The 13,264-nt window shown below is 43.2% G+C and overlaps 1 protein-coding gene across 4 annotated transcripts in view; it reads right to left on the bottom strand.

Moving 5' to 3' along the window:
• Nucleotides 1-2,737: 2,737 nt before the first annotated feature.
• The window catches only part of NSD3 (nuclear receptor binding SET domain protein 3), a 92,905-nt gene continuing 82,378 nt past the window's right edge, over nt 2,738-13,264 (bottom strand). For all 4 annotated transcript variants that reach the window (XM_084804041.1, XM_084804044.1, XM_084804043.1 and 1 more), the window contains exon 24: nt 2,738-6,171. In XM_084804041.1, the coding sequence (XP_084660167.1) occupies nt 5,930-6,171 (242 nt within the window). In that variant the 3' untranslated portion in view covers nt 2,738-5,929. The remainder of the gene's footprint in view (nt 6,172-13,264) is intronic.

A 13,264-nucleotide genomic window follows, 5' to 3' on the forward strand; every position in this document is an offset into this window, starting at 1 on the left:
AGTCATAATAGCTATTTTACCATCTTGGTTTTCAATGGCAATACAAGTTATTTAAGAAAATAGGGGTGGTGAGGGAATGACACTAACTAGAGATACAGATCAACATGAATGAATAAGAAGCAAATATAAAGTGTTCATCCAATTAGTTCTTTCTGAGAAATAATTCCTTAAGGAAGTCTGGTGCTAGGGCTGTGGGGCAGGTGTTTGGGAGAGGATTCAATATGCTGATCTAACTTCTTTCCAGAAGCAGAAAGAGAACCCAGTAGAAACAACACAACGCTAGGTTCATGTACACACCTGCCATTAGTACCACTAGTGGGAAGTAATGAACTGATCAACAGCTTTGGCAAAGCAGCATTTTTTCCCTTTTATTTGAAATGAAGTTACATGTGGTTAAGAAGGACACAATCCACCAAGCGCTGGGTGGTATACACTCAGCACTACTGTTTCGCAGACTGTGTGCCTTCAGCATGAAAACACAGCTGCATGAAGTGTTTATTCCATTTCCTCCTACCCTCTCCAAAAGCCAGGGAACGACAGAATGCAACAGGGTGCTGATTTGCCCAACTCTACCTCACAAAGCTATCTACAGTACATCCAGGAGTGTTTTGATAAGTGCAGTTTTTTTTTCTCCCCTGAAATGCATGAAGGGGGTAGGAGAAAGGAGGAGGGCTAATTTAATATTGAAAATAAACACGTTGGAAAGTCATAACGCTGCCGATGTCTCATACTGTTGCTCTTTTTCTTAAGAGCATAGGCAAAGGGAGACATACACACTTTCCAAGTCCTTTCTATTTGCCTTGCGTCCATAACGTGCAACAGGAGCAGAAATCAATTTTAGACTCCATATTAAGGTGGGAAAAGAGACTTTCACATTACTATATAAAATGCATAAATAAAACACAAGCTGCAAAGAAAGAATGGAAACAGCTTCAAGTACATTAAACCCTGAATTCAATGAGGCAGAAGTTCCAATGTTAAAGTGACTAAACTCGTACCAGCGGCAGATATTCCCCCCTCCCAACCCTACCCATAACGTCTCAGTATATACAGTCAACTATGGTTAGAAGGTAGTTGTCAATGATATTCTAGTAATTACATCTTCCCAATACCATCTGTATATGTTAGAGGCAAGAGTCCAAACATAAAGACCAATATACACCCAAGCCCCTTTTTACTTCATGTGAATACAATTTCTAAAAGGCTGTTTCTCATGCTGAATTTTAAGTACACAGATGCGCACTTAAGGGCTGCTAAAACACAATGTATGAAGTACCTGTATTGTATATTACAAACCTATAGTACATACAAACACTTGTTTTAAGACACGTATTTGATATTGGTACAAGCTGCAGAGAGCTCTGAAGTCACCCATAGCAGCAGATTCACATCTTCACATAATACAGCTTGAAGTCACATCCATGTCTGGAGATAAATGAAAAAGTAATGCAAAGATGACAGTGCACATGGTTGTCCACAAGAGAAGACCAAGAAATTAGTTGCCATGCTTCTTAACTCCTGTTCCCTGAAACTCGACCCAAGGCAGGATACAAATCATTTAAATTGTTGTTTCTAAGGGCCACCTTGCATGGCAGAAATGTTTCCTGATTGTCCACTGCTTGTATATGTTGCGAACACCATAACATTTGATGAGAAAGCTGCAGGTTTGGAAATACATAGTGGAAACACAGATGGATATCCTATATGTGTGTCCACAGATGTGACCCGTCTTCAATCAGGACAGTGTTCATCATGAGACACTTGGTTGACATCGAGGGAACAAATCTGCAGCATCAAAATTGTGGCCTTTACTGTTCACTGATCTTTTTGGAGATGGATGCACCTATTGCGGTTTACACAGTATCTTTTCATGTGGTGCAGACAAAAAGCTGTTGCTTGTGGCGGTGCATCTGTGTTACAAAGACTGCAATGTGAGAAGCAGTCCTGAGTCTCTAGTGAATGTGCATGATGACAATACAGCCAGAAGACTGTACAGATAGCAAGTCCGAGCTTAAATTATCCTCCACTTTTGTATCCTAATAGCTAAGCTAACAAGAACAGAGAGCTGCAGGATTCTAACTGAGCAAGTCAGTAGACATTCTGCTCACAATGAAGGTACATGCTCCATGGGGTAAAGCAAACCCTATCCAGCTCTATACATAACCCAGATCACCACGTGTGCATACTGGCTTCTACACAGAAGTAAGTCCCATTGAATTCACAGCGCAAGACTATGAATGTTTACTCAGTATTAAGTACCACTGTGCTCAATGGAGTTTCTTCCCAGGTAAGTTTGCATAGGATTGCAACCTCAGGGAAACTTACTCCTTTGGTAAGTGTGTAGAGGATTGTAAGCACAGGGTTCTACCATTTGTACTAGCCACTTGAAGAAAATTGTATAATCTCCCTTAAAAGTCAGGAATGCGGGGGGGGGGGGGAGCAGAACGGGGACACTCTCCTGAAGAGCTGCAAAACAAGAATGCATAATGGGAGATGGGAGGAGGGACTGCCTATCAGCAGGCAAGTGTTAAAAGAAAGCCAGTCTTCAGAAATGAAGGCCTTCAATTGGCTGAACCTCACCTCCAGTAAATGACATTGCTTCAACCGCTCATTTTAAAGAGACAAGTTGACGACATCATTAGAAATGGAGTTGGGGGGGGGATGAGGTCAAAAACCTGGGAGTATTAAACATTATCATTGCTCAAGACTCTTTTTTCCATGATTAGTATTTTTTTTTATAAAACTGTTTAAAAAATTCACATAGGTTACTGTAGCTCTGCTTTTTTTTTTTAAAAAAAGGAAAAGTCTTCCTGCTGTTTTTCAGTATCTGTTTTTGTTTAAACCAAGTGTTACAAACTCAATTCAAGAATAAAACTTAAAAAAAAAAACATTTATGATCAGACCTGCTAAGAACTATGTTAGCCTAATGAAGAACCTTTGTAGAATTCAAAAGCATCTAATTAAAAAAAGGTACCATCCACTTAAAGATTCCTTTTCCTCTTCATTGCACATTTCAGTGGAGGAAATATCGAAGAATAATTTAAGCTGCAAAATGACATGCAGTGGAGTGCCCATTTATTCTGTGGATAGAGTAGCTTGGCCCTTGGCTATATGCGATATTTGCCTAGATGCTGACCCAGCAACCCTCCCACAGTTCATTCTATTTATTGAAATTTTAGCCACCTTTCCTTCCGAAATTACACTCAAGGTGACATGCGTGCCATAATGATGTTGCTGGATACCACTCTGGTAAAGGCTGAGGGTTGCGCCAACCAACTGGAACAAGTTTCCCTTGCTTCTTCTAAACTATGGGAAAAGGCTAGGGATGAAAGTGTGCACGGCAGTTTAGAGAAGCAGAGGAAGCTGGAAAGGAAGGTAGGAAGGAAGAAAAGATGCAGTGCAGAGTCCTATGGCAAGGTGGGACATGAGATAGGCCCCATCTTGGATGCTGTAATGCTTACGGTCAACTCAGTCTACAGTTAACATGGTAGCTACATTTCAAAACCCCATCATAACCTTAACAGTATCTGTTGCCTATCATAGTTAAGTTTTTTGAGACTATTTTCCCTCTCAAAATGCACTGTCAGATCTATGCACTGCCTAGCCATTTTGACAAGGGAATATACAGAAGAGAGGACAAGTGTGTGTGTGTGTGTGTGTGTGAGAGAGAGAGAGAGAGAGAGAGAGAGACTGAGAGAGAGAGCGAGCAAGCATGTGTATATATAGAGAGAGAGAAAGAAAGAGAGAGAGAGAGAGAGAAAAAAAAAGAGTGTGTTCTTGCAACATTCAGAGTCTGCCAACTTTATGAAGCGGGCAGAGCAGTTCAATTAACAATGTGCAAGGAAAGTACTAGGCTTGGAATTTTAGATTGGGGCAAAATTCTCTCCAAAGAGTCTCCCCCCCGCCCCGTTAAAAAAAAAGTTGTCAAACATATTCAGAAAACTAACACCTAAGTTTTAATATACATAAACCAATTGTAGTGTTTTAATTTTTTCCTTTAGCATTGCCCTTTAGTGTAAACAAGTGCTTGGCATCTTCCTGTAGTGCTCTGTACCATTCAACTGGCCCACAAAGATCTTCAGGAACATGCAAACAAACAAACAAAAATCAACCCACAAGTATTCAGTGGGGTGCAAAAAGAGCCTGCAAACTGAATTGTAACTGAGGGACATTACAGGTGCTTTAAAGAAATGTAGTGTGTTGATTTATTTTTTAAGCCTGTACCAACGAGGAAACAGAAACTGCATTTCCCCTCCTTAAGAGTACAGGCACTTTAAAAGCAGAATAAAAAGCCTAATCAGAAAACCTAAACAAGGAAATCCTGGCATCATAAGAAGATACCTGCCCACTGTTTGTTTTCTGGTATTGGCACAATAAATCAATGCAATTTTTCAGTTAAGTCTCTTCAGTAAAAAAAGAAAATAAAAAGGAGACATTTAGAGCACCCATTGGGAGAAAGTATAAGTTAAGTTGGTTATTTCAGTGCTGTACTGTTGTCTTGCAAATAGCTACTAACAGAAAAGAATTTCTAGGATACACGAATTACTTTGTAAGACTGACCCTTCTTATTCAATGAAGAGATTCCATTTGAGCAAACCAAACTATACAGCGAAATCAACTGTTCGAATACCAAAATCATATGGCATCCTAGTTCCTTTGAAAGCAGAGGAAACTTGGACCACACTGACAAGTATGCCACGAAACAAGCAGAGTTGGCCATGTAAAATACACATAACTGAAGGCCTAATTCTGCCTCACAAATTTAAAAGTTACAGCATAATCAGGGCCTATATTAGTGGCAAGCCCACAGGGCCAGGTTACAAATCCTGCTCTGTATTGTACATGATCTATAAAACAAGAGTCCGTCAGAACCCAGTTAGGGAGCAGCCAAAACACAGGCTGTGAAGGCAGGAGATGCGCATGGTATGGCAAGACTTGCAATAGGCAAGTAAAGCACTGTTCCAAATCCTCTCTGCTTAATTGCCCTAAAATTCAACAGTGGCAGAAAAGTGACATATGCATAATTAAACTGGATGCTGGGCAAAACATAAGACTGCGTACAGCCTTTTCATACTAACATTAGCGGACTGCTAAAGGCATAATCCACTAGAAGCTTCTGCTGCACAAGCCCTTTTGAAATAAAGTGGGGTTCCAAACACCGAACGTAAGACGCTCCCACTGGATGGTGCTTTTCGAAGCTGAAAGTGTAGTGTCAAACAGAATGCACTTCAAGGATAAATGGATCACATCTAGTTTCCTGTGGGAGAACTTCTGTATCATGATCATCATTCACTGGAAAGCAAAACGACACATACCATCTTCCTGTCTCAAAACTCTTGTCATGGTGAATGTACTGGAATGAAGATGTCCGTCAACTGCCACAATATGTTTTTGATTCAAACCCCCCCCCCCCCAACAGATTTATCTGAAAGGCTACTGGTGTGCAGAGCAGCTTTTTCTTTTAGTTCTAAAACTAGACAAGGAAAAAATGACAGATACATACTGAGATAGATACCAGGCTGGTGTTGCTACTCCTTTTAGACACACTGACTGTAATAGGACCAGAAATCCTCAAAAGTCCATCAAAAATTAAATAAATAAATATTTTGCTATGTTTGGTTTCTACACTCAAAAGAACATATTTTAAACATGACTTTTTTCAATGTTAGAAAGGTTTCCTCTTCTAGTAACAACAAAAGGTTGCCAAGACACTTTTTTCTGTTCTTCCAAGAGCCTGAAGGCCACACTCAAGGGCAAATGGATTTCACCACAGATGCCACAGGCTGCTAACTGCCACTCAATATCAGATGGTCCCTGTCTGAGTTCCATGGAGGCAAAGACTGAGGGTCCCATGGCACTTTATCCAAATTCACAATGATTTGCCACTCAGTGGGGTGTGGGGTGTTTGTTTTTTAAGGGAAAGACAAGTTTATTCCTTTGATTCTTCCTCAGGATTCTGCTGTTCCAATCGGCGTTTGATCTTGCACCAATATTCTAGTGCCACTGGAGCCTTAGGGTTGTGTTCAGAGCAGCATGGACGTCCATCCAAAGCTGAGGCCACAAGTGCTCCTTTTTCATGATCCTTGCAGTAAGCATGAGGGCAGAACTCACAAAAAGAAGTAGCAGAGCTGCCACAGATGTCACACTGGTGCCATGGACATTCCCATTTCCCTGAAGAGAGCAAGCAGAGACAAGAGATATATTAGTGCAGGCACTGGGAAGCAAATATCCAGCCATCTGATTGTCCAGACACTTAGGGCTGGTTCATATATTACATGAGTGAACTTTAGCCTCATGCACATCTTCGTGCCTCTCATACACTCCACTTCTATTGGTTACTTCCTCTTTAACATAAACTATAGGTTGCTGTTACATCCAAACCAGCAAACTATAGCTTGCACTTTCCTGCCAACCCAGGATTGCAAGCCACAGTTGGAAGCAGAAGCCTGGTTAGAGGTCAAGTGCAAACCAGTTTGCTGATTTGGGTGCAATGAAAGATGATGGCTTACACTAAAGAGGAAATAATTTAAATGAATCAGCTTTCAATTGGAGGGAGAGGTTAACACATGAGCCCATGATTCTTTCTTGTAGTGCTCAGCCATAGCTAGGCATTACATCTGACCCCAAAGTTAAAATCTTCCAGTGCAACTAATTCTGGGAACCTTGTCTTAAATTTATCTCAAGTAAGTTTCCTCTCTTCATGGGAATTAAAAACTCTGCAATTATTGTACTTCTATGTTACCTGAAAGCGTCAATTGAAGCAACTGGCTTGGACTACGCTGGTTAGGAGTAACCAAAATAAGTACAGCTTATCATTAAAGAAATTCAATCACCCCAAAGATGTATTATTGGTTTCTTAAGTCCTGGGATCCTGCCACCTTATGTTAGGATGACAGAAGACAACCATATGATAAATTGATTGGAATGATCCAATACAAATTTTCAAAGCTAAATCATTTCATATATTAGCAAAGTGAGAGTGTGAATGTGCTGGAAGGCAAAACATTATTGGGCAAATATTCTTTGGTACTACTCCAGTGACAGGAGAACTGGATTGTCTTGACTGAAGGACAATATTTTCAAGTGTGTTCATGCACCCAGTACAAAAAATGAATACACCAAATAATTTCAACCTGCACCCATAAATAATATGACAGAGCACCATAACACAGTTCCAGTCAATGTGACTCAGTCGTAAACTAAGCACAATAGCTAACGATCAGGAGAAATATATAGGGGTTACATGCAAACCATGCTGATCATGTAACTTCAAACAATGTTGTCAAGTAGGGTTCTATGACAAATGCAACACAAAAGGAGGCTTTTTCAGGGTGTGTGAAATGTTTCATAAAAGTCCTCCTACTCACCCATCATTACACTGTTTGTGTAGTCCAGGCGATAATGATGTGGCCCTTTTCCCCCTTCCACAACACTATGTCAGGAAGCCTTGTTCTCACTTTATCTGGCTTTGGACATCATCACATAGCTAAATGGATGGATTGCCTTCCCATAGCTTCCTGGTGGATTGCCTTCACTAATGTAAACCTGTTCAGGCTTTCTCAGTGGTGGCACCTACTTTATGGAATGCCTTCCCACTTGGTATGTGGGAGGCACCAACTGTGGCATGTTTTGGACACCAGTTAAAAAATGGAACATTAGTACTTACTGAGAAGGTTCCTTCTGGGATGCTGTGTGGAAGGCATCCAACAATGGGTTAACTCCCCCTATCACCCAGGAAAAGCTGGGACCACGTGGCAAAGCTCTAAGTAATATGCTGGTCCCAGGCTCTTCCCTGCCAGTTCTGTCCATGGCTAAAGTTCAGAAATACAGAATAAACAAACTCTCAGATCTAAATTGGAAGAATAAGCAGAGAACAATAGAACAGGCTTGATAGAGGCAGGAACTGCTTAGGAGTAGAAGTGATAGTACCCTGTGGGGAAGGCCTGGCCCAGTGGACGCAGAAGCAGGCAATCAGAAGGGATATATAGAGACTCAGTGAAATAGGGCAGTTTGGATACCTTCCACACACCAACCCAGAAGGAACCTTCTTGGAAGTACCAATGTTCCATTTTCCAAATTGGTGTGAGGAAGGTATCTAATAATGGGATATGCTGAAACTACTTTCCAATTAGGGTGGGAATACTATTAAGGAATGAGTCCATTGTGGTGCAACTACACTCTGGAGGACGCTCCTACCAAAATAGGTGTCCACTGGGGCGTTATGTGTTTATTTTATAATGAATGAATTTGGATTTGCCCAGATCACTGCCTTGCATATTTCTGCCAAGGATGCATTGGTACTTAGGGCTTGCTGACCTAGTGGAGCGTGCTGTGACTTTGAGAGGTTTAGGAAGGTGTGAAGCCTCACGTGCTGTGAACATATGTACTTTCAGCCACCTAGCCAGGGTGGATCTGGATATTTTCTTCCCCATGGAAGTGGGGTGGAAGGACGTTGTCAGGGTGGAAACTGAGCCAATAGAGCCCCAGAGCAGTTCTGATTCTGAGGAGGAACAGCAATCCGTGGGAGAGGAGCTCGCTCGTCTCTCACAAGCACAGCAGCTGGCAGAGATTCCTCCTGCCAGCATTCCTGGGATAGATAGTGACCCTGGCAGTGAGAGAGTGCTGGAGGGGGGCTTGCTGAACGCTCGGCGCAGACACAGGGAGCGACGACAGATGGAGGGCGCAGAAAGGAAGCGTAGCGCTCGTTTGGCGCGCAAACAACAGTAGTGTCCCGAGGACCCAAGGAAAAGAGGGAGGATCTCTCCATAGCCCATAAGTTCAGGGTCTTCCTGTGGTTCTCCTTCAAACAGGGACCAACTGCCTTACCTGGAGCTTAGGCTACTCTGTTATCTTTCCCCAGTGCTGTTCCTTGCTTTGTCGCTAGTGATTAGTATCTGAAAGAGTCATAAAGTAATAAAGGAATAAAGTCTCGGAAAGAATCCTCGTCGTCTGTGTCCTGAGTTGGCTATTGGTGGGGACTGCAAGAGGCAGCTAGGGTGCTGCTGACAGACGTGAGCAGTGAATCAGACTGCCTAAAGGACTCTGTATGTTTTAGATAGGTCTTGACCACTCTGCGTATGTCCAGCTTGTGCCAATCCCTGTCCAGGGGATGAGATACTTTAAGGCTGAAAGAGGGAAGTATAAGCTCCTGAGACCTGTGGAACAGGTGATGACTTTTGATATAAATGCAGGACCTGGTCTGAGGGAGACCATATCTTTCTGGAAGGTGATGAGGCCTTCTCTTACTGAGGGTGATGAAATTCCAGATATTCTATGTGCCGATGTGATGGCCATTAAATAAGACTTTCTGTGATGGGATTCTAAGTGGAATCTTCTTAAGTGGCTCAAAGGGAACCTTGGTTAGTGCTGATAGGACTATGTGTAGGTTCCATTATGGAAATCTGTGGACCGTGGGAGGGGTCAGGAGTGTCCCCCTTCACCGTTTAGGAATCATTTAAGGTGAGAGTGTGAGCTCAGTGATGGACATCCTAGCCTTGAAAGGACTGACGATATGGCTGACATTTGTCTGCACTTACCTGGCTTAAGTACCATATGAAGGCCTGTCTGGAGGAAAAAAAGTACTTTAATGCCTGTGGACTGTACATTGATCTTTGTTCTCTAGTTCCATCTGTAGAAAGCTTTCCAGGTGGTTTCATATTGTGGACTCCTTGTGGGATGCTAGCAGAGTTTCTATGACTGTAACTAGGTAGCCTAGGTTGGTATAGATACAGCCATGCGGCTAATCTCAGCCAGTTTGGGTCCAGATATAGAACTGGTCCCTAGGACAGGAGGTTTGGTCTCTATAGTAGGAACCAAGGGCCTTCTTGGACTAGGCTTAGGATCTTGGAGAATCATGGACATCTGGGCCAGAAGGGGGCTACTAAGCCCATCATTGCCTTTTATAGCACCCTGGCTAGGAGTGGTATATATAGAAAGGCACAGTTTCTCCTTTGGCCAATTGTGTTCAGGGCATGTATTATCTCTGCTCTGTAGGAGTGGAATCTTGAAAAGAACCATGGGAGCTTGTGGTTGAGGCGTGATGCAAACAGATCCACTGAGTGAGGTCTGAAGCGGTTCTGGATTTGTTGGAAGACTGAGGGGTTGAGGCTCCATTCTCCCATGTCTATCTGATTTCTGCTGAGATATTCTGTGGTGTGGTTCAGATCTCTTTATGTGCTTGTACTGATATGGAGGCTACTTTCTGCTCAGCACGTAATAGCATTGATTGAGCTTCTTGATGGAGTGAACATGACTTCATCCCTCCTTGATTAATATAGGCTTTGGCCATTACACTGTCTGACTTTATAAAGGCACAGTTGTGTTGTAATAGATGCGAGGAGTGTTGCAGGCCTAGGTGTACTGCTCTGAGTTCTAGCCAATTAATGCTGCATTGTTGTTCTGATGCCTGCCATTTCCCTTGGGCTACCTAGGAGTTGCTGCATTCTTCACTCATCCTTCAAGGCTGGCATCTGTGGTCAGCATGATGTTGGTGGGTTCCTGGAGCGGAGTCCCCTTCTGTAGGTTCTGTGGGAGTTTCCCCCATTGAAGTGTGGTTTTGAAGTGGTGAGAGAGACGGATGGGGCGGCATTCTTTCAGAGTGATTTGGGATCAGAAGGACAGTAGGAGTCACTGGAGAGGGTGAGTGTAGTCTGGCCTCAGACTAGATTTTAGATTTTTAAAAGAAAAAAAGGGAACTTCTCTGGTGACTGGTTTAGGTTCTGGAAACATAGCTGCCCCTCTAGATAATGGCTGTTGTTTCTCTGGCTCGTTGGGTCAGCAGCTAGAGACACTACTGCAGTTGTCAACAAGGGGAAGAAATCATCTTGGTTAAAGAATCTGTCTGACTGGCTGTATTCTACTATTTCCATGTCTGACCATTCCCCCTCTTCCCTGTCTGAATTGGCTTCTTGATGAGAGGGTGTAGAGGAGTCCCTATTTGAGCAACGCTCAGGATTAGTATTGTAGGTTTTATTGTTGTGACCCATGGATGTAGAGTGTGGGTTGGAAGAGGCTTCCCAAGAGTCTGCAGAAGAATCCTGGCTGGTGGAATCAGGTTGTTCACTTGACTGCTTAGCTTTATTTTTTTTAGTTTGGTGGAGGAGAGGAAGAAGGATCTGAGCTGTGCAAATTGTGGCTACATTTTGTAGCATGGCCAAATCTTGATCTTGTAGGTTGCTGCTTAAGTAAATGGTCTGTTAGATTACTTTAAATGGCTATAGTAAGTTGGGAGATAACTGATTTGTCTATTTGAGAGAGGCTCTGAATGGGATGTGGAACAGGTTCACTAGGCCCCAGCTGCATGGTAGAAGAGGAAGGAGGGGAAGCTGGATCGTTTGGGCACTCAGAATTGAAACTGCTACTTAAAATGGCCATTGCCATTTTGGTGGGAATTTTCCAAGAGGGGATGGGGCGCAACCCTCTCCCTATTGGTGGCTCCGACAGACTCTGTTGAGTCCACAATGGTTGCCTTTGTTCCTCCTCCTCTGAGCCCAAATCCAGGCAGATGGTGGGCTCTTTATCATTCCAGTAGAGGGTGGTGTGGTCCGTGGATGAAAACACTCTTCTTGACTCCCTCATCCTTGACCAAGTCCCATATGGTCAGGCCATGAAACCAACTTTCTCCCTCAGTGAGACTGAGCAGGCAGCTGGGACTGGCAGGCTATTGCTCACTGGGTTGCTCCTTGCAATCACGAGAAATCACACTCCGAGTGGGAAGCAAGGTCATGCATATGCTTGGCCTTGGATGGGTGGATGGGGGTTCCTGATAATGCGGACATGGGTAACAGCCATTGGGTTTTTTGCAGGTTCGCTGCTTTTTTCGTTGGAGGAGCCATGAGGAAAATTGAAAGGAAAGTAGTCAAGGGAAAGAGAAATACAAAGTTTTTTGTTTTTTGTGGAGAAAGGCTGTGAAGACTGAAGTTAAGAAGAAAAAAGAGAAGAAATTCAGGTATTGCAGAAACCAGTACAGTACTGCAAAACTGATAGCTCTATCCTGAGCAAGGAAGGAGCCTGGGACCAGCATAATTACCTTATCATGTGGTCCCTGCTTTTCCTGAGTGATAGGGGGAGTTAACACATTATTGGATGCTTTTCTCTCACCAACTGGGAGAACTACCTTTTCACCCAGGCCTTCCCTGACTGATTGTGTTGCCCAATTTGCTAACTGTTAATTCTCTGATTTTAATGTTTTTGTCATGCTCCCACTGGAGGAATTCTCCTCTGAGGAGGAGTGAGAGCTCCTAGAGACAGCCAACACCAAGGAACCACCCATGGCAGGAGACCTAAGGGAGCCTGGGCCCTCTGGGGAGATGACCATGGTTCCATCCCCACAGGAGGAGGGGAGTTCCGATTCAGAGGCAGAAGCTGGGAGACCACCTAGCCCCCAAGAGAGTTGTTGCTTTAAGAGGCAGGCCAATATGGCTCCATTAAGGAGAAATGCCCAAATAGAAAGAACTCCTCAACATGAAGGGACGTCTCAGGAGCAAGGCAGCTGAGCCCTTGGTGGGGCTCAGAAAGCCCTGGCAATATAAGCCTGCAGTATCAGTCTAGCCACTGCTAGAAACATCATCTTCTACCAGCTCCAGTGTCATGTATTTCTGACCTTGCTCCGTGACTGAACCTTTGTGCCTTTGACCTTAGACTTCTGCTTGACTTTGTTTCTTGGACTGCGTATTGTATCTGACTGCTTATCTGTGTTGACCTTCACTGCTCTTTCTTTTGGAACTATCCCTCTTGCCTGGTAAAACTGTGCCTTTGACCATTGACTGTTTATTGACTTGATTTTGGATTGCCCCTTAACTTAACCTAATGCTGAACTTGATCCAGCCATAGTAGGGCAATTTTGAGGATATGTATTTTTAACTGTTTTTTTTAACTGTTTTCAACTGAAATGTTTTGTACTTTCTGCTTTTAAATGTTTTAATTATGGAGATATCTTTTTTAGATATAGACTTAGTTCACACATAATGACAACCAATGGGTTAATCAACCCATGGGCTGTTGCCCTACCCAGAGTTAACCCATGATTTGGCTGCCAGATGACTGAGCAAACTGTGTGTTGATTTTTTTATTTCTCTGTTGTTTGGTTCCCACCCCTTCTGCCCTCCCCCCCTCTATCCTACATGCCTTTGCAGCATGGTAGTACTGGCATGTAGAGTGGTTGGTTGTTGTTGTTTTTACTACTCTTGCTCCCTGTCTCTGTAGCCTGGTGAAATAACCCATGAACAATCCACAGCTGGGTTCATATATAATGACAACCCATGGT

Source organism: Heloderma suspectum, chromosome 6 (assembly GCF_057233095.1).
Source record: "Heloderma suspectum isolate Gila_16-S chromosome 6, 16-S_ref, whole genome shotgun sequence".
In the NCBI taxonomy this organism is placed as follows: Eukaryota; Metazoa; Chordata; class Lepidosauria; order Squamata; family Helodermatidae; genus Heloderma; species Heloderma suspectum.